This window comes from Haemorhous mexicanus, chromosome 2 (assembly GCF_027477595.1).
Source record: "Haemorhous mexicanus isolate bHaeMex1 chromosome 2, bHaeMex1.pri, whole genome shotgun sequence".
Classification (NCBI taxonomy): domain Eukaryota; kingdom Metazoa; phylum Chordata; class Aves; order Passeriformes; family Fringillidae; genus Haemorhous; species Haemorhous mexicanus.
Genome location: NC_082342.1, coordinates 26,497,907 through 26,521,876, shown reverse-complemented (window position 1 = coordinate 26,521,876; position 23,970 = coordinate 26,497,907). Strand labels below are relative to the sequence as shown.

The 23,970-nt window shown below is 43.2% G+C and overlaps 2 protein-coding genes across 2 annotated transcripts in view; one reads left to right on the top strand and one right to left on the bottom strand.

Moving 5' to 3' along the window:
• Positions 1-52: 52 nt before the first annotated feature.
• On the bottom strand, positions 53-18,357 carry ILDR1 (immunoglobulin like domain containing receptor 1). Its single transcript, XM_059837990.1, has 8 exons — positions 18,234-18,357; positions 15,181-15,351; positions 13,060-13,209; positions 12,309-12,428; positions 12,016-12,162; positions 7,552-7,683; positions 5,746-6,551; positions 53-4,605 (listed from the first exon to the last, which is right to left on the bottom strand). Exons 1-8 carry the CDS (start codon positions 18,286-18,288, stop codon positions 4,564-4,566), a joined length of 1,623 nt encoding a protein of 540 aa, XP_059693973.1. The 5' UTR covers positions 18,289-18,357; the 3' UTR covers positions 53-4,563.
• A 5,403-nt stretch (positions 18,358-23,760) lies between these two features.
• Positions 23,761-23,970, top strand: part of CFAP44 (cilia and flagella associated protein 44) — a 37,812-nt gene continuing 37,602 nt past the window's right edge. Inside the window, exon 1 of the mRNA XM_059870341.1 lies at positions 23,761-23,803. Within this exon, the coding sequence (XP_059726324.1) occupies positions 23,761-23,803 (43 nt within the window). The remainder of the gene's footprint in view (positions 23,804-23,970) is intronic.

The window sequence follows — 23,970 nt, the reverse complement described above, 5'->3', positions numbered from 1 at the left end:
GCTGGGGGAATGGAAGGACAGAAATTGAGCCTACTGTGTGAGACCAAACAGATTTCCATTCTTATGTTGACCATTTATTTATTAGGTGACTCTCACATGTGGTGTGAAAAGCTCAACCAAGTACCTTCATTAATCAACCAAACAAGATTTCTAGAGGACTTTTCCTCTCATGGTGCTCCAAATGCTTTAGAACCAAACAGTAAGTGTTCTCATTTTACAGATATGGCAGCCAAACTACAATGAGTCACACCATTGAAGATGGCTGCTAGTGGTTTCCAGACATTTTTTCACTCTCTAGATATTTATCCAGATGATCTTTTTTCTTAGAAAAACAAAGAAAAAAAAAGTCTCCCAAAATAAGAGGGAAAAAAATCCTACCAAAAAAACCCATACAAGCAAACCATTTTGCATTTTTGTCCAAAAAAAAAATAACAACAGAGGATTCTTATTGATGTATAAAAAGGTTAACTCAAGAAATAAGAACAGGCACTTTTTGGTTCCACTTCTGGCGCAAACACTAAAAAGCAATTTATAGCCTGGGAAGAACACACTAGAGCAACTGGTTGCAAGTTCTCTTATACTTCAATTACACATTTTACAGTCATTGAAGAGAATCTACACATTTATAATCTTCTTTTACAGCTGGAATAACATTCAGAAGAGCAGCACAAGGCACTATCACAGGCATTACACTAGCAGAAACAGAGATGAGCAGTCATTACTTGGAGGGGTTAAGTTAAGATAACCTCAAGTGTCATTTATTTCTTATGTCAGGTCAAAAAATGGGAAGCTCTGAGTAGGTGTTTTAAACTGATGTGCTGCAGGAGGTAGTAACAGAAGGGACTTAGCTGCCCTGCAGGGTGATTCATGCTATTGCAGAGCTTTGCATTGTGGCTGTTACCACACAAGGCAAGTTCCCTGGCCCTGAAGTCAGCCTAACTTTAGGCAGTGCTATCATGAATACAATCCCAGAGATAGCAACTGGGTGTTTCAGCACTTTCTAGTGCCAAATGGGCAGTTGCCATGACCATATCAATGATTGCACAGAAGCAGCCCTTGCCCCGCCATTCCTGGAATGGCATTCCAGAATGGCAGGGTGCTCTGCAAATAAGCAAGAAAGCCAGATATTGCAAGTATTTTCTTTATCAAAGAAAAATTACATGATTCTTTATCTCTCTTATGCATCTCTTGTCTGAGGTAGAAAGCAGCTGACTGTAGCATGGGTAACCTTATCTGGCCCTGCGTGGCATGGTCACTTACTCATTACATTATTTTAAATTAGGGAAACACCAGTGGCTATGAAGGCACTTTATCTGAGACAGAAGATTCATTCTTTGGGGGTAAAGTATATTCCTTGTTCTTTCAACAAGAATGGAAGAACAAAAGTTTAGAATAGCAATAACTCCCATATGTGAAATATTCAACTTTTTCCATCACGAATGAGGTGACGCATGAACATCAGCTCTCTGGAATGGCTAAAAAATTAATCATGAATAAATTGCAATGTAGAAAGAATGAGATTAGGATATTTCCTACTGTTATTCCTTTCAGTGTGCTGTACTGGAGCTGCTCAGTTCTCTCTCTCTCTTAAAAAGTCAAAGACCCTGTGATCTTACTGGAAAAGGGTTCACACTGTATTGTGCAATGCTGTCACAATGGGTTTCATTTATAGCCAATTAAAATCAGAAATAAGTGTCTAAAGCTGAGCCTATTTCCTTCCCACTTTTCTGTTCGCTTGTAGCTTTAAAGCATGCAAAGACAGATTTCCTTTGTCGTTATTTCACAGCCCACCAACTGGTGCTTTATGAACCACAGTGGTCTGCAGACCAGTAAGCCTGGTATCATTTCTGCTTCCCTGCTGGATCACCCAATCTACTTCTGTCACAATTTAAGAAATTACAGAATTAACACAGAGATACAATCAATTTTCCCTGAAGAGTTTTGTTTAATGGTTCTATAAACATAAACAAAGTGACTAAAGAGGAAATCAAGTATGATCTAGATAAAACCTCTCATACTTCAGTTTGTGAATTGTGTTGACAATCTACAATTAGTCACCCTAGCTCAATTATGGGGACTAGAGGAACAAATAAAGATGGAGGGCTCCTTCATAGGTGTAGATTAGAAACTACCACCTCTGCTGTTAGTGTGCTTATACTCCAGCAGCTGAAGCAGCTGCTCCTGTTACAGAGAGAGTGATCTTGGTTTTCTTGCAGTGCGAGCAGCTTCTTGCTCTTGGGAAAACTTGCTGGATATGTACTGGCTTGTACACATTTGAATGTGAAGGAGAGTGAACTCCTTCCATGCAACTATCTTGGGATCTCACCATAGGTCTCAAATAGCCTCTACTCTTTGATGGAGAAAGGTGCATCCCTTTCCTGAAACCTGGACATTTGGCCTAGGAGAGGAAAAAGTTCTCTTGCGTGATGTATGAACCTATTGGAGGCACAAGGAGTCGAATTCTAAGTAACCAACTCAGCTTCCAAGGGTAGAATCTGCAGGGCCCTTGCTATCTGCTAAAAGTCAGCAGAGGGTAAAGCTAATGTTAAAACCTCTTTATAGTTTTGGAAAAAGCAGCCCCATATAATTTTCTGCCATTGCAGTCATCATAAATGCCTCTTAACTAATAAAAATACCAGTCCATCATACAAAAAGGTAGTTCATAAAATCCTAAGCACATCATAAAATTAGAAAAAAATGATCCACAGCGGCTGATAGATTCAAGAGTGATCCTAGCTTTGCAAGTTCTGCAAACACAATTCCCTATATTTCAAATGTGACTCATGGGTCAATTCACATTGCTCAGTCTGTACCTAATGCACACAAGTAGTATGCTAATTAGCCCTCCTTTCTTGAATTCAAACATTCAAGTAACACTTTTAGTTCTTTTAAAAAAAAAATTGTGATAGACATCAGCTGTGGGCAAAGAGACCCTCTGTCTTCAAAAAGTAGGCCTCCAGTGCTGAAACAAAGTCAACCAGAGAAGCTCCTTCTGCTTTATCTCCATAGGCAGGAATTACGAATAAGCATGTTCAGCCAAGAAACTGTAGGAAGATGAGCACCCTGGAGTAGCCCTGGGTTGACCAGCAACTGCACTGGATATCCAATTAGGACCATTTATTCAAAGTGTGATGTTTCCCATCATTGTCCAAAGAAAAGGAAAAAAAAGGAGGTGGACAAAGTGAAAGTCTCTCCAAGTTTTCCAGGGAAAAGCATAAGCACATCAGTAATTAGGACATTAAAGAACAAACAGTAGCAGGGGTCCCATGTGGCACCATCTGGGAAATAAGCTAGGCAAGACAGTCACTGGTACTGGCCAATCTCCAGTGCCTCTGGATTACAAAATAATTCACAAGATTCTCCAAAAGCTCCTTGCCAAACTGGAGTCTCTTAAATCCAAGAAGTGCCTCTGGCAAGACAGTTTCTCCTGGAAGCGGCCAGCATCCACCGAGCTTCTCTTTCTCTAGGACATTTTAAATTAAAACTGTGGATTAATTTAATCAAGGAGAAATGACAACTTCTCCTTCACAACTGATCTCAAAGCATAGAGAAATTCTGTATTCTAGTGTCAGGGTGAGAACTGAGGAAACCCTACAGTCCAGCTCCAGATCAGATGCACCACACATGCAGGGCTGGTGTATCAAGGTCAGTAGTAACAACGGTGACTATAAGACTTCTTCAGAGTCCTTTATCCCACCCCATGTATATGATACATGGCACGGAGAGGAAAGGGAGAATATAAAATGTATGGAAATGAATACATGGCTTAGGCAAGATATAGTCACCAAAACCATGTTTCCTTGAGGTGAAGGAAATTCTGGTCCATGGTATAGAGTAGTCATACTTTGCTCAGTCCCTGTAGGGAAGAACAAATCTTGGTAAAGTTAGCCCTTCAAGTTTACAAATAAATTCAAGTCTGGATGAAAGGCCAGAACAAGTATCTTTTAAGGCACTAAGGTCTAGGCTCAAAGTAGAACAGGTTCTTTCAGTCAGTAAAGAGCAGATAATCTCACAATTTGCAGCCATGCCAGTGAGACCTTATTACACCATGATCCTCCTGTTTGGGAGAGAGGCTTAGTGGGGACAAAAGGAAGCCACCGTCCCAGCTATGCTGAGCAGCCAGGCAGAAGCAACAAACATTACACATTCTGAAGCACAACAAAGGGCCTTAGAAAGATGTTGTGCCTCCCCCCACAAAGCTCCCAGGGAACTGGATCAGATGATCTCCAGAGGCCTCTTCCAATCTAAATTATTCTACTGTCTTGTGACTTTACAACTCTCTGAACACTGGAACTTGCACCAGCATTCTACAGATTGGGCTCATAGCAGTGCCACTGCACTTAACCAGGAGAACTGGTAACTCTCTTTAAAGACTGGAATACGCTGTTTACTTAAAAAATCTGCTGTTTCTACTAGAATGTTTTCAACGAACCTCAGCCCATTAGAACTTGGCCCAACCTTTTATTGCTGTTTATTTGCTCAATCAAAAGCTGCCATGCCAACCTAAATAGTAGAAAAACTAGGAGGAGTCCAGTGGGAATCTTAGTTCTTCCAGTACTGACATTAAATGACTATGCTTCTTCCACTGTGGGAACTTCCTCTGTCCTGCAAGAGAAAATAAAAGATTCAGGAACAAAGAATGATGAAAGAAAATCCTATGTCCTCCTACCTGCTCTGAGTACCATAACAAACACCATTTATATATATACACATTCCAGCTGGATCTAGAATTGTACTTCCTTCCACAACACAGAAAGGAAAATGGTAATGTGCAACATACAGCCCCTCAAAATACTCCCACCTGGTAGAATTCTGCATATGTGTGATAAGGGACATTTAACATTTTTTTATTTAAATGGATCTTCATTTTTTCAGGAGGGATACACTGTCTAATTTGGATATTAGCAATTGAATATGAAGCTTTTCACACTTAGGTTGCTACCTGAAGTATAATCCCAGTGCAAACTGAAAAGAAGAGCTGTGAATAGTAGCTCTTGACTACCCACATAATGTATGTTCAGTTCTCAGGAGTCCCAACAAAGGAGTCATCCTCTTCCACCTGGCCTGTAGAATGACATATTTTTTATCTATGCCACCCATGACCTTAAAGCTCATTTCATGTAGCTTTATGGATGTTTTCCCATATGTGCCATATTAAAAATATCATGCACATTTTAAAAGAAATCAGAAGTAAACCAGCACTGGAGATGGTTACAGAGGGATGGATGCTGCTGCCTAATCTGGAAGTGCCTTATCCCCAGTCAATACCAGAACAGCTATTTTAACACCAATATAGATACAGGATTCCAAAAGCCTCTGGATGGGGACAGGAATATAACACATCACCCTGTAGGGGACTTAACTTATTTCTGAATCATAGCACGGTTTGGGTTGGAAGGGACACCTTAAAGATCACATGGTTTCAATTCCCCCGCCATGGGCAGGGACTCCTTCCACTAGACCAGGCTGCTCAGGGCCCCATCCAGCTTGGCATGGAACACTTCCAGGGATTTCATTTTTTACTTTGCCCCTGAACACACTACATGCAGGGAGTGCCTGTCAAAAGGCAGCCTTGGCAGCCTGGGTATTTAGCAGCCTCTTCATAACCATGCTGTACAGAGCACTCCTTGCTCCTTGGCCTCTGTTTGAAAGACAACAGGCAACAGAAAGGAGAAAACATTCCCTCTCACTCCCTAAACCCCACCTTTTCCCTTAGATGGGAAAGCACAAAGGCAGCCGACTCACCGAGCGGGTCCCTGCGCTGCCTTTGTGCTTCTTGTCCTGAGCTGGGATGATTTCTAAGGAGCGGTAACTGGGGGGTTTCTCTTCTGGCCACTCCCGGGACCTGCGATTCCTCCGCCTGCGGTTTGACACTGGTACACGGACTTGCTCTTCTGAGGAGCTCCACGAGCCCCTGCGAGAAGAGGGGGGGGAGTAGCTGTGCCGCCTCTGGCCAGAGTAATTGCTCCTCCCAGCATGGTGCTCGTATTCTCGCCTTCCTCCGGGCTCCTGCCTCCCACCACGATGGTGGCTGGAGCGCTCCTTGGTCTCCTCCAGATAGAAACTGCTGCTGCCCTTGACCCTCTCAGCTTGGCGTGGGGGTGACACATCCCATCTGGTGTGCTGGGGCCTGCCATTGTAGCCACCTGTCCTCTGCCTCTGAGGATGATCCTCTCGCTGCCTGTCCCAGGGCTCCTGACTGTAGCTGGAATGAGAATCCCCACTGGAAGGCAAGGGCCCCCTCCGGTTTTCCCTTCTGTCCTCTGCAGCAGAGTCCCAGGGCCTGGGGGTGCGGGCAGCTCTTTGTGGCCTTGAGGAGTTGCTGCTCCCATGGATGGAGGAGATGTGATCGGCAAGAGGAGGTGGCACGATGTTGGAGCCGAGCGAGGACAGCAAGCTGGGCTGCACAGCCTGCCGCTGGTGGGAGGGAGGCCGCAGCTGGGACATGTTCAGGTTTTGGATTTCAGACTCCAGATAGTCCAAAACACCATTGTTATGGGAAAGCTGGGCTTGTGGCTGCACCAGTGGAAGACTGTTCTGTAGAGATACATCTAAGGATAAAAAGACAGGAGAACACAGCAAGTCAACAGGAAACACTGAAGAGAAGACCCTTCTGCACTCATGATCCTGGCTGAGTTGCTGCTTTTCTCCTGTTCCACCTCACTGCAAGAGCTGCACTAGTCTCAGGCACCACAACCTGCATATCCAGATCACATGAGGTATGGTGCAAAGAGTAGTAACTAATAAACTGCATCATGACCTAACATGTTTTAGGCAGAACAGAGGTAAGAAGTCCAGCATACCTGGAAATACAGTCTGTGTACTTAGAGGAACATTTTTTTCCTACAGCACTGATACCATATTTTATTTACAAATAATCAGAGAAAGACCATAGTGTTTCCTTTTGCATTTCATTTAACTGGAAGAAATGCTGCAAAAAACCCGAAAATAAGAACATTTTTATATGTATGCACACATACACACACATATGTACAGATATAAGCAACAAATAGAGAAGAAAATTCTTCCTGTTTCATTAAAGAGTCCTTCATTTTTTGCAGTGTGCAGGCTAGATCTGTTGCACAGAAGGCAGTTTGCCCTTAATCATTTGAAGACTAGACATTTGATAAGAACTCAAACAAATTGCACCTCACTTGTCATGTCAGTTTTGGCTGTAAGGAGTTGACCGTGACCAGCACAGCAGAACAAAGAGACAGTACCCTCCTCTGCCACACAAAGCAAGATAAGCTGGGTATATTTACCCTGCAGTCACTGGGGTGTAGCACAGATACACCTTAGTTAGTGTTAAACTGCTTCACCCAGCACTGAGCCCAGCAAGACACTTAAAACAACAGGCTGGTTTTATGTACCCAGACAAGTTTATGGTGCGCTGCAGATGTGGCAGAGCTGTCATTCTAGGACATGCAGTCAGGCTAGGAACATCTTTCTTTCTTTTCTTGTAGAGAGGCTAAAGCCTCAATGCTGAACTTCCCGAAGGAGTTACCTGCTTCTCACCCTGATTTCCCTCAGAAATGATGCCCACGGTCTCACCTTGTTGCAGCAGGGGGTTCAGCTGGTAAGAGGAAAGTTTTGAGTTCCTGTCACCAGCTCCGTAGAACATGTTGGGTGATAACCAAGGTGCAAGAGCCTGAGCCCGCTTCATGAACTGGTGCCGTTCCAGCACTGTAAAAGAAAAAGAAAGCTTACAGCACTTCTCCACAGGGCACAGCTTGCAGAAAACACACCATTTTGCTTTAAAGGCTGCAGCCTTTGGATACAGGAAGTTCACAAAATTAAAATCTCTCTCCACCCCATGACGAAGGTAAAACAGAGCACAGGGAATTCCAATGCAAAGTTGTACATCTTCAAAAAGGTACCTAAAACAGAAGAAAAGCTTTACTGCCCAACACTCTGATTCCAGTCCCAGCAACAGGGAAACAAATAACACTACGATTAAGTATGCCGCACATAACTAAGTTAAAACTTCTACTCGCCTTGTCATTACAGAGTAGAGATGCAGAAAGGTGGGAAACAATGTTTCATACATCAAGACATGCAACAGTTTTCTTTCTCTCAAAATTCTTTCAGCTCATCACTGGTCCTTTCCCCTTTTCACTTTGACTTCCCACTAAATGAGACCTTTTCTTGCCACCATTATGTGGGTTCTGTCCAGATCATATTTTCCACTCTACACTTCATCATTTTCTCTCTGTTTCACAGAGGGCACTCAGAGGTGCAGTGTCTCGCTTTTCCCTGTCTAGCTTTTCCCTTTCTAGTCTTTTGTCCACTCTTCTTGTCACTCCATAATTTACCTCAGAATGACTGCTAAAATTAAATCCTCTAAGACAGTATGGTCAAAATGGTGAACAAACTAAATTTCCTGCTCTCAACAGCAATGTCCAGGATGCCAAAAGAGCAAACAGTGGAAAATTCTCTCTTTCACAGGGTTTCTACCACTGCTAACTCCAGACCCCTATTTGTGGGGTCAGATTCCAATTTCACTTCCCTTTTTTCAGCATTTCTATCTCACCTCCTCAACACAGACCAGCTCACTTGCTTTCAGAGCATAGCTCATTGCTGCTTCTCTTGGGGAAAATACCTAAAAACATCTTACAGAAACTTATTTCTTCTATCACAAACAATCAAAACTTAAGTTTACAAGCAAGTAAATTCTGCAAGTCCCTGACCTTACAAAGCCTGGTTTGTCTGTTATTACTGCTGAAGCTTTTCAGCAACAGTGCCTTTAAAAATTTCTCTTTTATGGTTTTCCTGGAGTTTCAGAAGTGACAGACTTTTACTGCAGCCTCTTGTCTGGGCAGGCATGAACAAAACATTACAGTTCAAGAAACATATAGGAACATAATTGCCTTTGAGACTTTTACCCCTCTGATCAATCTGACTGAAGCTGGCTGATGAAATTAAAAGCTATTGGAGGGAAAGAGACTAGGGATAGACAGACAAGCTGACTGCATAAGATTTACTTCTTTAAGAAACCAGGCTACAGCTAAGCCCCAATTAATTCTGTCCCCTGGGTTCACTGCACTAGGCACATTTAGACTGCACAATCTTTGGGACTGAACTCTCCACTTTAGGTAGCACTCCAGTTATTAAACAGGTCCTCCTTCTGCTGTTTAACTGGATTTATCCAGAGAACCACTTGCAGCAAAAGGACTGACCATGCCCCTCAACACATCCTTCCTTTTCTCCACAGTTTTTCCAGCTCCACTTAATTCTCCGCTGCAAACTCCCTCACTCTCCCCAGTCTGGCTTCAACCAGAGGGAACTACAAAGCTGGAAATTTCAGGGGTTTTAATCCTAATAATCTGGTATCCTCAAAGCTGTGTGGTCTGAGGTAACAGCTTCCAAGAGCTTTACGTTAAACTTGATTCTTTTTTTTTTTTGCTTTTTTGTCCCAAGGGATATCCTTCCAGTTTACATTTCAAATTTAGAGGATGACAGAAAGAATACAAAGAAATGGGTTAAACAGAAGGATAAACAGAAGGGGAAGGCCTTATCTCTCCCTCTCCTATTCTTCCAGTTATTACCTTGACAGTGTCCTAGAGCCTGCTGAGTGCATGTCCTGTGGTTTTGACCTTGGTCTTTGCCTGAGGATTAAGAGACCCACCTGTGGGCATGCCTGCTTAGCATTCTCCCTCTTAAGGTAGGAAGGCTGTCACTGGGACCAAAGTCACCCTCTCCCTGTCATTTCCTGATTTTTACCTACAACTTAATAAATCCAGAATTAGCCCTGGTCTTCCTTCATTACCATCAGCCCTTCTTTCTTCCCCAGATGCTTTGCCTTCCAATTTGAATCCAACATATACTCTGATTTCCCATCTGCAAAACAGAAGTTACAGATCTTTTTAAAGTGAACATATTTATCTGAGGAAGGTCAGATTCACCCTAATTTCAAAACTCCTATCCTGCTTTGCCAGAAAGTTGTGTTGCTCCCTCCACTTACTCTGTTGGAAAAATCTGTTCTCCACCTTTGACAGATTTCAACAGCTGCTGGGCCAATTATGAAAATAAAATATTTTGCAACTTAGTGATACCCAGGTGCAAGTATATCCTATTTTTCCCTGATTCATTACTGGAAGAAGTCCACAGCAGAAAAGGAACGAATAGGAACAGAAGGAGGCTGTACATATATTTACTGTGATGGGTTTTTCTCAGAGCTTTCCACAGGGAATGTAATTGGCTTGCTCCCAGGGCATTTCTAATACTTCTGTACATCAATGCTGAATTACTCAAACAATGCACTCCTTTTATTGCTCACTTCAAACCCATGCTCGTTAATGGCGTGATTCACAGCACCCAGGATTATCCTGTGCCTGTCTCACTGGCACCTGTGACTGTTCAGCAGATCTATGCTGTCCTCTAGTGGCTAAGGACGGGGAAGGAAGCACCCATACTCACCCTACACAGGTGAGGATTTCTGCCTTCTCTTCAGCTGTGTGGAATGTTATTCCTCAGCACTGTTTTTAAGATGTTCCCTGAATCTATCTTCTTGTGTTTTTTTAAGGCCTCCAGTTCATTTCTTGGAGTGCAAAAAAAGTAAGTCAGAGCAGGAAGAAGTAAAGAGAAGAGTTTAGCAGTATTAGCGGAGAGGCGCAGGCACATAGATCCTTTGCCAAGTGGATTCAGAGGGCAGGCAGCTTGAATGGAAATCACAGATACAGAATCCAGCATCCAGTCAAGGAGGCTGAACCTATCTGTACCTTCTCTCATGAACACGGAGAGGTTTAGAAAACCCTGCAAGAATTCCTCCTCTTTAACAGGAGGAAATAACAGCAGCAGTCTGGAGTGAGCTATAATCTGCAGCACAGAAAAACAGAAAAGAGCTCACACAAACTCTGAATCTCTTTTTTTCCTGAGAACTAGGAATTCTAGAGGTGTGAGTCTCTCATCTCCATCACCTCTCTCCCCCTTCACAGAAACTGATTTTTCTGCCAGATTTCCATAGCCTTCTCAACACTACACATTTTACATGGCAACCTGTAAGGCCTCCAATGTTTAATTTCGGTTTTAGCAACAGAAGGGATGTTCTGCAAGGGCTAAGCAAATTATGCTTAAACCCAAAACTCTCACAGTTTACTAACACCCAAGCTATAATAGCTGTTTTGAGGGTAAAGGTAAACCTGAAACAGAGATCCTTGTTCATAAATCCTCTCCTTGTAGCATTGGGAGAAGAACCTGGGCATTTCAAATTTATTATGATAAATAAACTTATTTGTTGCATTTTGTTACTGTCAAACTGTATAAGCTTCAGGAGGACTAGTCTATTTGTTGCTAATCAAGTTTCAGTTACAGGAATGCTGAGATTATATGAAATTAACAGCCAAAATTCAAGCAGCAGCAGCCTTACTAAAAGAACAAGGTCTGGCTGCAGAAACTTTATTACTGATAAAAGCAAAGACAACAAAATTTCTTTTGACCCTCAAAACTTCAGAATGCACTTGCAAGGCTGACCAGCAAGAGAAACCATTGTTCTCCACTTTCTTCTCACTTCCTTCTCCAAAGGAAACCAAACCAAACCTTCTTCTAGTAGAAGGAACAGCTCTGAAGAAAACATGCAGATAAAAAATTTCCAATTTTTATGTAATTCTTCTCAGAGCAACATACTTGAAAGAAAGACTAGATTGGGGACTAGTATCAAGATATTTTCTTGCCTTTCTCACATGCACAGCATATGAACCACAAGACGGGAAAGAAAGTCCTGAGCTACTCAGGCAAGGGAACTGATTGTGCTCTGGATGGTGAGAGAAGCTGGTAATAAGGTGTGAGCAGGGAGAAACTTCTGATAGTTGGATACAGAGGAGCAAGATAGATTCCATGTATCTGAGATCCCCTCCTTGAATTTCAGATAAGCTGGTTTTGGAGGTCACATTGGCCAAATAAATGTCTCAGTTTATATGGATGCTAAGCAAAAGAAAGAAAGTGGAGCTCAGCAAGCTCCCAGCCAAGCTTTTGTCTTGACAGAAGCTATAAATGGATGCATGTTTGCTTGAACCTCACCTTTCTGATTACAGCAGCACCGCGTTGGACAGCAGCCACACTGGATGTGGCAGCAGCAATACTGGGGGCAGCACTGGCACCAGCATATACCAATCAGCAGAAGGAGGAGGAGGCCACCAAGAACAATGAGGAGTACTGTGAGCCAGTCTGTTGGGAAAAAAAGAGAGAGAAAAAGGATTGATCCTGATGTATCTGGCCATGGTAGCTTACTGAGCACCTCTCCACTACTGGAGATGTCTTGGGGTAGAGGAGAACAGGAGGAGATATCTTGGCAACAAAGCACAGGCACTTACGGAGAACAATCAGCTTAACTTCTTTGTCCGCATCACCTGAGGTATCTCCTGGTGCTTCCACAGTGCAGTAGTACATGCCATGGTCCCACCACATGACCTCACTGATGACAAGGTCTGCTCCTGTGGGAGAGGGACCAAGAGGTCAGTGGGCTCTTTGTGACTAACAAGACACTACTTTCAGGCTCCACCTAAAAAGAGCCCTCTGCCTGAAGGAGACAGAGAGTACTTCATCTCTCCTCTTCCCAAGCATAGCCATCACCTCCAAACTATCTCATTTGAGTCCAATGAAAACTCCTACAAACAGCATTCGCTGCCAGTCCATGTTTTCTGTGTTGCTGGAAGCCAACCCTACTGGTCTTGGAACACAGATCACTGTCTCTCTTAGGTCAGCAATCCCAATGGCCCTTCTGGTAGGAGCAATATCTATTGCTCCATTGACAGCAGAGAGCATATAACACACCTGAACAATTATGCAGTACTTGGAAGAATGAACTGTTTTCTAGCTTCTGAGCTCCTCAGCTGTTGTGCTCTTCAGCAATATGCTCTGGCATCCTCAGCTCAGCCTTAGGTTGTAGTGCCTCCAAACACCATCAGGCCAGCTGGGGACAGGGCCCTTCACTGTTCTTACTCTGTTACCATGTGCAGTATATAAGATACAGATGACATTAGCCATGTTTATGCTTCTCTTCACTTAGCAGCCCCAGATATTGGATAATTCCTGAGTTCACTGCCTGCCTGGGAGGTCACTCACGGTTCTGAATGGTGATCTTTCGCTGCTGGTAGTCGATGCCCAGCACAGGGTCCTTCTGCCCATATTTCTGGATAACAATGCGCACTTTTCGCTGGCTGTCATTGCAGTCGTTTGAGGGGTCCTGGCCAAGGGCTAAACCAGCCTGGTATGCTACAAACACACATCATTAGAGATGGCAAAAGTTATTTCAAAAGAGCAATTTATATCCTCTTGTGAGCAGTAGAGAAATTCTTGAGTACATTGTGTGCAATTGCTTTGGTTTAGCAATACAAACCATGGCTTCAAACCAGTAAGTTGCTTTGGAGTACTCAAAAACAAACAGAGGCAGAGCCACAGGAATGGCAGAGATTTTGAGAATGCAAGAGCCGCAGAGGAGATGCCTCCTGTACTCACAACTGAAAGAACAACAGTAGAAAGAAGCTAATGGCGGCAGCGTGAAAGGCAGCTCCCAGTATGAAGCTGAAAAGAAAAAGTCATAAAACACCCAGGAGTACTAGAACTAAAACAAAAGGGTGTTTATTCACCAAGCAAAATCTCCAGACATACATGAACTGCTCTATGGATTGTCTCCCTTTCTCTCCTGTATCCCATTGCACATTGTGGAACTCATAAGGATAGAAAACAATCCATCACCCGATTCCAGCTAAGGATTGAATGTAAAGATGCAGAAGAGAATTAATGGAGGACTAGAGGCAATTTCTGTACAATACTTTTCTGACAGACTCATAAACATTGAATTTCGAAATATTTAGGATCTGAGACTTGGGGAAACAGCTGATTCAGTCAGTGTTTTCTGTAAAGAGCTCGCAGTGAAGAGAGATGAGGGTAAAGCTTGTCAAAGGCTCTTTCACTGCTATACCTAAAATGGACTATGAAGTCCCTTTTGGGGATTATTAGCTTGAGCCTGGGCCTAAAGCACTCACATTCTTCTGGGATCAGTTGAGCCAGGGACCCACCTGCTTGGGAACTAGGCTGTAGAGCACTTGGTAACATGTCTACCCAACTCATCCAGATTGCATAAAGAGTTTGGGCACCCAGTACCCACTGTGAGCTCAGTTCTAAGCGTACAGTTATGCTATGGCTGGCTACCTAAATATTCTGCAGGGTTTACAAACAATAGAACAGAGCAGAATAGTTCAGTTGGCAGGGATGTACAAAGGTTATCTAGTCCAACTGTTGATCACTTTAGGATTGACTAAAATGTAAAGTAGTATAGTACTGATGCAGTTGATGTAGTTGAGCCATTCCTACACATCCTATGACTGGATACTAAGGAGAGGAGAGCAGCACCTTCCTATTCACTTTCCCTTCTCAAGGAACTGTAGAGAGCAATGAGGTCACCCCTCAGCCTCCTTTTTCCTGAACTAGATAAGCCCAAAGTTCTTAGCTGCTCCTCACAGGATGTGCCTTCCAGACCTTTTATCAGCTTTGTTGCCCTCCTCTGGATGCATTCAAGTACCTTAATATCCTCAAATCCTGGGACCCAGAATCACATACAATACTCCAGCTGAGACCACACCAACACTAAACATAGAGGGATCACCACCTTTTTGGACCAAGTAGTTATCCTGGGATACAGTTTGTGTACCATATTAAACCCCCCTGAATTAAGGCTGCCTGCACCAGAACATCTGCACATGAACTGCTGCCACCACTACTAAATGCTATTACTTAGAAGTCTTCATGCCCTTCAAAACGCATGTGTTTCTTCTATTTCCTAAAATCAGTAACATCTAGTCACAGGTATCCAGCTCCAACCACAGGACCCCCATGGAATCCTAAAGCCCACTTGTTGCAGGCCCTTGCATTCGAACATGCTGAAGCATAAAACGGGCTTCCAAGATCGACTTGTGTCAACCACAGCTGAACTGTCCTGTATTCTGAGTTGATGACAAGGAGGACAAAACAGCTGCTTTGGTTGGGATGCCTATGATCTCATAAGGCCTTGACATTTCAAAGGAAATCACAGACATGACCTGCATTTTCTTGGAGTGCAGGGAAATGTCACAATCTGTTTTTTGCATAGGAAGGGGTCAAAAGCCTGTACTACCCCAGCAAGTCTATCTTTCCCTTTCTTCCCACTTGAAGGAGGATTCCTTGGAAGACGAGCCTGACACTTACAGGCTGAGTAGTAGTCAAAGATGGGGTCCTTGCAGAAGGATTTGAAGCGCCAGGTCACCACCACATCTTGCAGCTGTGCTGAGGTGCTGTAGTCACACTTGAGAATGACAGTGGCAAATAAGGTGGTGTAACGCTCGACATCCTGCACTGTCACCAGGAGTGAGAGGCAACCTGCAAACATGAACACAGGAGGCCATCAGTACACAGATTCCTCAGGCCTCCCATCACATCATCTGCACCAGAGCAATGACTCAAAGTGCATCTCCTTTGGCTCCATCCAGAACCTGCACCTACAGACCTCCCAGCGCCTCTGGTGAAGTCATCCAGGGTTACAAACCCTGGTTAGAATAGGAGCCCCATCTTTCCCTGACAGAAGAAAGCTTCATTGGCCCTCTTTACAGACTGAATTATTTTCTCCAAAGCATGAGTAGCTATTGTGCAGCACATCACTCTGTGTTCTCCTTCTACATAGGGAAAACTGTCCCAGAAGCACAAGGGATGGGACTTCCTTGGCTTTTAATCCTAATTAGAAAAGTTCTGCAGTGCAGTATGTTTGTATAAACACCAAATTAATTTTATCAAGGTCTTGCTCAGACACTCATCAAATATTATCTAGTAGTGACCAGGATTTAGACAATACAACTTTCAGGCTATAGCACTGCAGTTAATTGTTTATCACCACTTCAGAACAGCACACATCAATTATCCCCTTTTCCCCTTTAAATTAAGCTATCATTATGTATTTGTTATGTATTCATTCTAACAACCCTTATAACACTTTCCATCTAAGCAGTTGAACATTCTCAAGGAGGATTTTAAAAGTTTCTCATAAGCTATGCTGTAGTTCAGCTATACTCCAGAAATGTCTCTATCTTATTTAAACTTTGATAGTACAGTAAGTTGTGCTTGTCATTAACAATAGCAAAGTTATCACCAATTGCCTTTGATAAGGGAATACAAACAGTGCAGGGCAAGTGTGGGATGCCCTGTTTGGAATACATGGCAGAGAACCAGGCAGGGATTGCAGTGTTGTACTAGCTGCTTCTTAATTGCAGAGCACGACAGCAGGAAAGGCAGGAAGGAAAGTGGGATGCATGAAGGTACCAACTGTACAGGTCTCCATGAACCAACACTTGATTTTTATCATATATTCAAAGATTTTCCCTCTAGTCCATGTTTTCAGATGAGAGCAAAATACAAGTTGCTACTGCTATGTAGTAACATCTGGACCACAACTGCAAACATCACTCTTTGTCAAGCATCTTTCAGTGTCCTTTCAGGCTGCTACCTCCACACTACATTCCAAGCAAATATGAGCTCACACAATTTCCACACTGAAAAAGATGCTGCAGACGTGCATGCTGCCTCAACAAGTCATTCTGCACTAGGGTATTGTCAATGCAGCACTTGCTCAGTTTCTGGTTTGAATGGGACTCCTTGTCAGCCAATTGAAAGCACAAGCTGAGCAAACTCATTTGCCTTAAGAATACCACATAAACATAGGCAAAGCCAGGGAAACCCCTGAATGCAAGGCTTTTCTGAAAAATAAGAAATATGCACAGGCACTTAAACACGGAAAGACCAGCAAGTGTACAAACCTCTAGATAAAACAAGTTTTTACAATGCTGTAGTGCTGCTGACAGGCAGTTACAGTTGCTCTTATATCTTGTTTCAGCTTTCACTGTGAAATAGCTGACTCTGAGGTCTTAATGCAGAAAATCAAAAGAAACCAATTCAAATTCTCAAGACTGGCAAAACCGTGACCTCAGTGTCAATTAAATGAAACCCATATGAATTCTGACTTGTCAAGGCTCATGGGAACAGAACGTTTTCCATGCATTTCCTACAACAGCATCTCTCTGGTAAGAATAAAACATTAAAAATCAGAGTGTGCTTTTTACTAACAAAACCCACATCTATTTATGGAAGGGATGCTTTCTCATTACCTCTGTTCTGCAAAACAGCCAGAGTTGAAGGGTAAATTCCTTATTTTCTAATGAGGTTGAAAACCTACTGTTCCTCCACAGCTAACAGTCATATGTTGCTGCATGTTAAATGTTTCTCATTAACCTCCTCCAAGAAAACTAAAAAAGTTGTGAAATTAAGGCTGGGTCCTAAATGTGGACTGCATTACTCCACTGCAGGACACTATCTTTCTTATCCTGGCTAGAAAGAACAAATATGGACACCACCAATCTAGTAAGTTTTGGCTGCATCGATGGCTTTGCAGTGAAGACACAAAGCTCTGGAGCCAGTGTAGCCAAGTTTTGGCTAGAGCATCTCCCAGGAACACAGCTGTCAAGCAAGACAATAAACAAGCATACCCTCCATACTTTTTTGCCTACTTCAGTGGCTCTCTGTGAAAAACCGAACTTTAAAGCCATATCATCAGCCAAGACCCAGGCACCCAAGAAGCAAAATGACCAATTTATTTCCAAGAGGAGGTTAGAAGCTGTCAGGCAACTCGCAAAGCTTGGCAGAGTGAACACTGCGGGCTGAAGGCCGCCCGTGGGCAGGGAGGCAAGCTCCCGCTCCCCACACGAGCAGGTGCCCAGCAGGTGCAGCAGTACTGCAGCTACCCCAGAAATCCCCAAGAGGCTTAGGCTCCTGAACCAGCAGCAAAAGCTCGGCTGGGAGTTTGCCGGAGGCCAAAGGGGATCCCCCCCAGGTCCGTGCCCAGCGCCCAGGTCCCAGCCGAGCTGGCCGCACGCGACCGATACTGGAAGCTGCCAGGAAGCAGGAGGCCACTTCCTCCTAGGAGAGAGGTCAGCCGCACCTTTGCGGAGCGAAACTTGTCTCCGCACGGCTTCGCGCCGAGCTCGGGAGAGCCCCGCGGGCGGGCAAGGGCACCGCGGAGGCAGAGCGTCCGGCCGGACAGGGCCGCCCTTTTCCCTCACCGCGGGGCCGCCGCCGCTCCCCCGGCCCCGCGCCACCTTAACCCCGGGCGAAACCCGAGGGCGCCTCCCGACTCCCGGCCCCTGCGCCGCGGGGGTGTCCCGGGGCAGGGCGGGCCGCAGTTCCGGAGGGGGCCGTGAGCCCCGGGCCGCACTCACCGGCCGGCAGCCAGGCCAGCAGCAGCGCCCACCGGCAGCGCCCGCGCGGGGCCATGACGCGCCCTCCTCCTCCTCCGCCCGGGGACGTCGCACCCACTGTCCCTCCCCTTCCGTGGCACCTGTCCCTCGGCCGGGCGCTGCCGCCGGCTGCAGTCCCCTCCCTCTGTACCTGCACCCTCCGCCGGAACGCCAGACAAAATACCAGCCGGCAGTTTCAAGAACTGCTTTTAATATATATATGTAAAATAAAAAATAAATATGCCAAAGCATGCATGCATTTATTGTATCAAAATTATATATATATATATATATATATATATATATATATATATATATATATATATATATATATATCCTGAACACACAGGTGTATGGGAAGTTAGCCGAGCTGCGCCGCCCGGGGCACAGCGCCCAAGCGAGGGGCGCACGGGAGCGCATGATAAAGACTGCGGGCGAGAAGAACCGTCTGGGGAATTCACGGAATCACAGAATCGGTTCGGTTGGAAAAGATCTCCGAGATCATCCTGTCCAGCCTGTGACCGAACACCGCCATGTCAACTAGACCAGGGCACTGAGTGGTTCGTCCAGTCTTTCCTTAAACAGCTCTGGGGACAGTTACCCCATCACCTCCCTGGGCAGCCCATTCCAATATCTAAACATCCCTTCTGTGAAGAGATTATTCCTAATGTCCAACCTAAACCTCCTCTGGCGCAGTTTAAGACTGTGTCCTTTAGACCTGTCGCTAATTTAATTTTCCCGCTGAGTTCCGAAAGCACCGCAACTGTGGCCAAAGCAGAGGTTACTTTATAGAAAAAACCCGAACAACGCAAAATAAAACAACGACCAGCCCCTGCAATTGGCCCCGTAGCGCCGCCGACCCGCCCTCTGGCTCCGCTGCCGGGGCGCTGCGCCGCCGCCGCGGTTGCCTGGAGACGGGAGCGCGGCCGCTCCGGGCCCAGGTACCGGGGCTGTGGGGAGGCCGCGGCCGCTCCGGGCCCAGGTACCGGGGCTGTGGGGAGGTCATGGCCGCTCCGGGCACAGCCGCCCCGGCGGGCCCGCGGGTGCAGTGGGTTGTTCCCGGTATGCCCCGTTCCTCACGGCCCCGCAGCCGCGGCGCCCCGCTGGGCCCCTCTGTGCCCGCAGCCTCCCCAGGGCCTCGCTGAGGCTCCCTCCCCTGCCCGCCCTGCGGAGCGCCAGGTGTCCCTTGCCTGCCCTCTCCTATTCCCGCTAAACAGGAATGAATGTCCTGCAACAGGGATAGACCGTCCCATGATTCATCTGAAATGTGGGACTTGTTGGGTTTTCTTCGCCATGTGTGAGGCAGTTAATTTTATAGCCTGTTGCCTTTGTGGTACTCCTCTCATACTCATTTTTATGATTTTTCTTTACACTGCAAGTTAATAAGTAACTGGTGATGTCACCTGCTCTTACTTCTGCTTAGTAGAAACCTGGTAATCTTTATTCACAGGGCGGGCTTTAATAGACTTGAAACTTTTGCTTGCATGTGGCAGAGCAAGGACATGTGGATCATACAGAGGGCTACTTTAGGTGTAAGATTGTAAATTAGAGTTAGATTTATTTCTCCTAATGAAATAGGAAAATACTTTGCATGTGTGCAACATAGTAACAGTGAGGAGAACAATAGCAGGGCTCCAGTCCATCTCTTTTTCTGTCTCTGATGAGGGAGAAGGGAGACACTGGGGCTATGATAATGTGTCTAAATCCTGCTTTGTAGCTTTATCCTTGATTTCTGTCCTGGTCTCTGACTAGTAAATAATTTATGTACTTAACTGCTGTGAGAATTGATACATTTTGTTATTCTCCTTGCTCTCAATTCTTCAAGATGTTGTAAGAGCAGCCATATTCTCTAGTACTTTTTATTTTTTTCCATGGGATCTTGGGTTGATTGCCTAAACTGACTTTTTTTACTAATTTTCTAGTGCTGATGGATAATGATAAAAAGACAGCACTGGTTTCTATGCCTGATTTACACTTGGATATTTTTCTTTCTGTATTTAAACACTATAAGACTTTTGTTTTTTTTGAAAGTAGGTTTTACAAGACTCTCCTGTTTGCCCATTTTGCACTCATCAGCAGCCCAGTAAATTTCTGATGTGCTCTGATGTGGTCTGAAGGCAAAAATGAGTGCTGAGAGAGATGTTTGATGGTCTGCTGTTTTTCGAAAAGAAATTAAAGATTTTTAAAAAAGCGCTGAGGAGACCATGTTTGAAAGTGAGTTAAAGAAACAGTACTTGGCAGATGGGAAGAAACCTGACCCATCCAGAGCAGAACTAGACTTGAAGAAGATGCCTTAACCTGGAAAAGATGATCAATATGTGGGTGTTCCTTATGGCAGACACCCACCCCTCATGAAACCCAAATTCTGCAGCTGTGTTTTAGACCAGTGCTACCCCCAGGTCAGAAGAACAGAGAGTGCAGCCTGGAAGGCTCACAGTGCAATGCCAGGGGGAGTCAGGATTGGCAGTCCTGGGACACTGAGTTCCTTCATGTGGAATGAAAACAACTAAAGAAATAACAAAATCTCTGCTGAAAGAAAGACCAAGTGTCTTTTCTTTTTTTATCTTTTTTTTTTTTTTTTAATGCAAAGCCCACAAATGGGTAAAGCTTTTCTACAAAAAAATTAACATATTTTGAAGTGAACAAAAAAAAAAAAAAATCCTGCAGAAATAGCACAATGTAGAGATAATTTTTTAATTTCTTGCTTATTGCTGGTACTAATAGCATTGCAGTTTTATTCTGCAGTAATAGTTCCCTATTTCTACATAAACTGAATTAGTAGTCAGAACTGATGATCACTCTTCTGTCAATGTAAAAGCTGATAGGTGATGTCATTTAAGCACAGTTAAACAGTTAATGACGGGGAAAGACAGCTTAAAATAACAGTTAGATATGTTCTGTTTTCTAAAGTAATACTCCATGCTGCATTTTGATAATTATTAATTTCCTGTATTTTGTGCTGTTGAAGTGTCAGTCACAGGGTTTATGAAGGCAAGAGCTGCATTTATGAGGTTTACACATTTAAACATCTTTTTTCCTGGAAAGAAGAGAAGTGTAGGATGACAAAATAGAAAGTGGTGTCATCTCACTGAATTTGTTTATGTGTTAGCAAATGAAAACCCGTTTGATTTAATTATGCTGTATTTTGAATAAATGAGACAATTGTCTGAGATGAGAAATCACTTAATGTCCAAATTTACTGAGAACTTTTGAGAGGCTTCCATATATAAAGATTCTGTGTGGCAGCAAAATTGACAAAAAAGCATTTTAGTTTTGAAATAACTGAAGTTATATACCTGAATGAAGACATCTGGTACAGTATTTCAAGTCAGTGTCTTGATTTACCAGGACTAGGAGGAAAATGTACTGCCCTTGTCAGGCATTGGCAGAAAAATTATGATTTCTGTTTTGTTTTTTTTTTTTCTCATTAGACTTGTCACACCAGTTCTACTTGTCACTATCTCAGTTTTCAGTATCAAAAGGCTTAAATCTTTCTGATTTAGGAAATCTGTTGCAAAAAAACCTGCTAACTCTCTCCAGGAAAATAAAATCAACATTCAGAGAGATGCACGCCTTTGTCATGGCGAGCCTGCACAAGAGTTTTCAGGATCAGCCAATTCATGAAAGCCAGAATCTGCCGCCAAAGTAGACATGGTATTCCCTTGAGCCTCTAATGAGTCCTTAAATTCCGAATTTGCTTTGGCACATTCAAGCTTCGGTGCTTGAATGCCATCAAAAAAATGTGCACAGTGGACATTGCAGTATCTTTCTTTAACTAGAACCCAGATATCAATGCAAGCAGAAATGTTCATATCCTCTTTCAGCCTAAAGCATTTTCCAGATAGGAATTAATTTATAATGAAAACTATGATAATCTTAATTTTTAGAAGATAAATGATTGCTAATTAGTTACAATAATTTGAAATTTTATCGCTCTTTTCTCTGTGGATATCAAAACACTTCGCTAAGATGGGTAAGTATTATTATCTAATTTTTCACAGGAGATAACTGAGACAGCCAGAGGTGAAATGGCTGATACAAATTGTACACGTCATTACTGGGTTTGGAATTAGAATTCAGGTCTCTGAACACTTCACTATCTATTTATGCAAATAGTCTATAACTATTTCTTCAACTTCAGTGATATCAGTTGTGTTGCCCCATTTAAAATTCATGAATTTCATTTAAATATATTGAGATATATTGCAATTGTTTTCTTTCCATTTGTTTTCTAAATGTAAAACTTTCTGCTTGTCTATTTTCAAGTTTTTCTCACCACTCCTAAAGGATTATTCATAATCCTTATGTGAAATTAGGAAGGAAAGTCAGATTCTGGAAGACACTCAGGACTTTTGGATGAAGACTGGCTATAGAACAACAGGAATGACATATCTAAAATATTTCTTTGTCCTCTTTGTCCTTCTCATGGGTGGCATTTTGTTAAGACACTTTACCTTTCCTGAAATATTGGAAAAGCCTGAAATTCCTCAAAATACTTTTTCCAAATGGATTCTGATCCAGAGCTGGAAACAGAAAATGCATTTTTAGGGACTTCTTAGTGATATCAAAGTCATGACTGATTACAAATGAAGAGGGATTTTCTTGCATCTTGCCCATATTTCTTATTCTGAGTATTCATGTTTCTTTATATACAATTTCTGCATTTTCTGATTTTGGATAGTTTTTTTCATGCTGTAATATTGATGCAAAGTTGCTACAATGTGCATTTTAAGGTGTTTCATTTGAAAATGGAGACCACATATGAAATCAAAAGGCAGAATAAATTTAGAGTAAGAGCAATGCTTATGCTTTTTTGCTTCTTTTTGAGACTTTGTAAAAATGGTCAATGTGTTTGGTTTTTATATGACAAATTTGGACCTTTTCCACTTCAGAGGAAAATAGTAACTAGTGAAAAATGTAGCACCCTGAAAAAGATGATCTGAAAGATAAAAATCATATGGGGGAGGGGTGTTATTAAATTGTTTAATTTTTTTAAAAAATGGTGCTAACTTTTAAAATTTATCCATTATCATAAAATGTTTTGAAAATAGTCCTTTTTTCTTAAAGATTCATCTCTCTTGCTTTTCCATTCAAGATATTAGGTGATCTCAGAATATCTGTCTCCGGATATTTTAGTGAAGCCCACCATAAAGATGAAGGAATAGCCTTGTTGTCTCAAAAGCAGATCTCATCCCAGTATATTAAAGAGAAGCTCAACACATTTAAATCATGTCAGCTCCCACCATTACACAGTATTTAGATTAAAGTCTTGCGGTAGCAATTTATTCAGATCCTGGAGTCCTAAAACCTGAGCCAATGAATTCACTCTACAAAGCAGGACATACCTTTGGGTTATCCATATTTGTGTACAGGCAGAAGACAAATAGCATCTTTCGGAATCTCAAAGCATTTGAGAGGAAATGAGAGTGGTCTAAATGGCAAATAAAGGCAACAATACTAAAGGTTTGTGTTTACCACCACCAGGGAGAGAGAACGTCCACCTTTTCCAATGGAACAGGATCCAGCAGAAGATGCAGAGGCAGATTCCAGTGGTAAGCATTTCCCCGTTATGTCATGATTTCAGTACTGAACCTACAGTAGCTTCTGGTTTCTTCCACCATTCTTCCACCACCCCTTTCTTACTTCAACTCCAGTTCCTGCTCTTGGAATTTTATTTTTACTCTGGTCATAGTGATGTTCTGGACTAAGCCATGTGTCT

What these genes read in the sequence shown, in the direction of transcription:
- ILDR1 (XM_059837990.1), bottom strand. Translation starts at nt 18,288, where the DNA reads ATGGCCCCGCGCGGGCGCTGCCGGTGGGCGCTGCTGCTGGCCTGGCTG. An exon ending in AAAGATCACCATTCAGAACC is followed by an intron (nt 12,429 to 13,059) that starts GTGAGTGACCTC and finishes CCTCTCCCACAG; the next exon opens with GAGCAGACCTTGTCATCAGT. An exon ending in AGTTAAGCTGATTGTTCTCC is followed by an intron (nt 12,163 to 12,308) that starts GTAAGTGCCTGT and finishes TTTTCCCAACAG; the next exon opens with ACTGGCTCACAGTACTCCTC.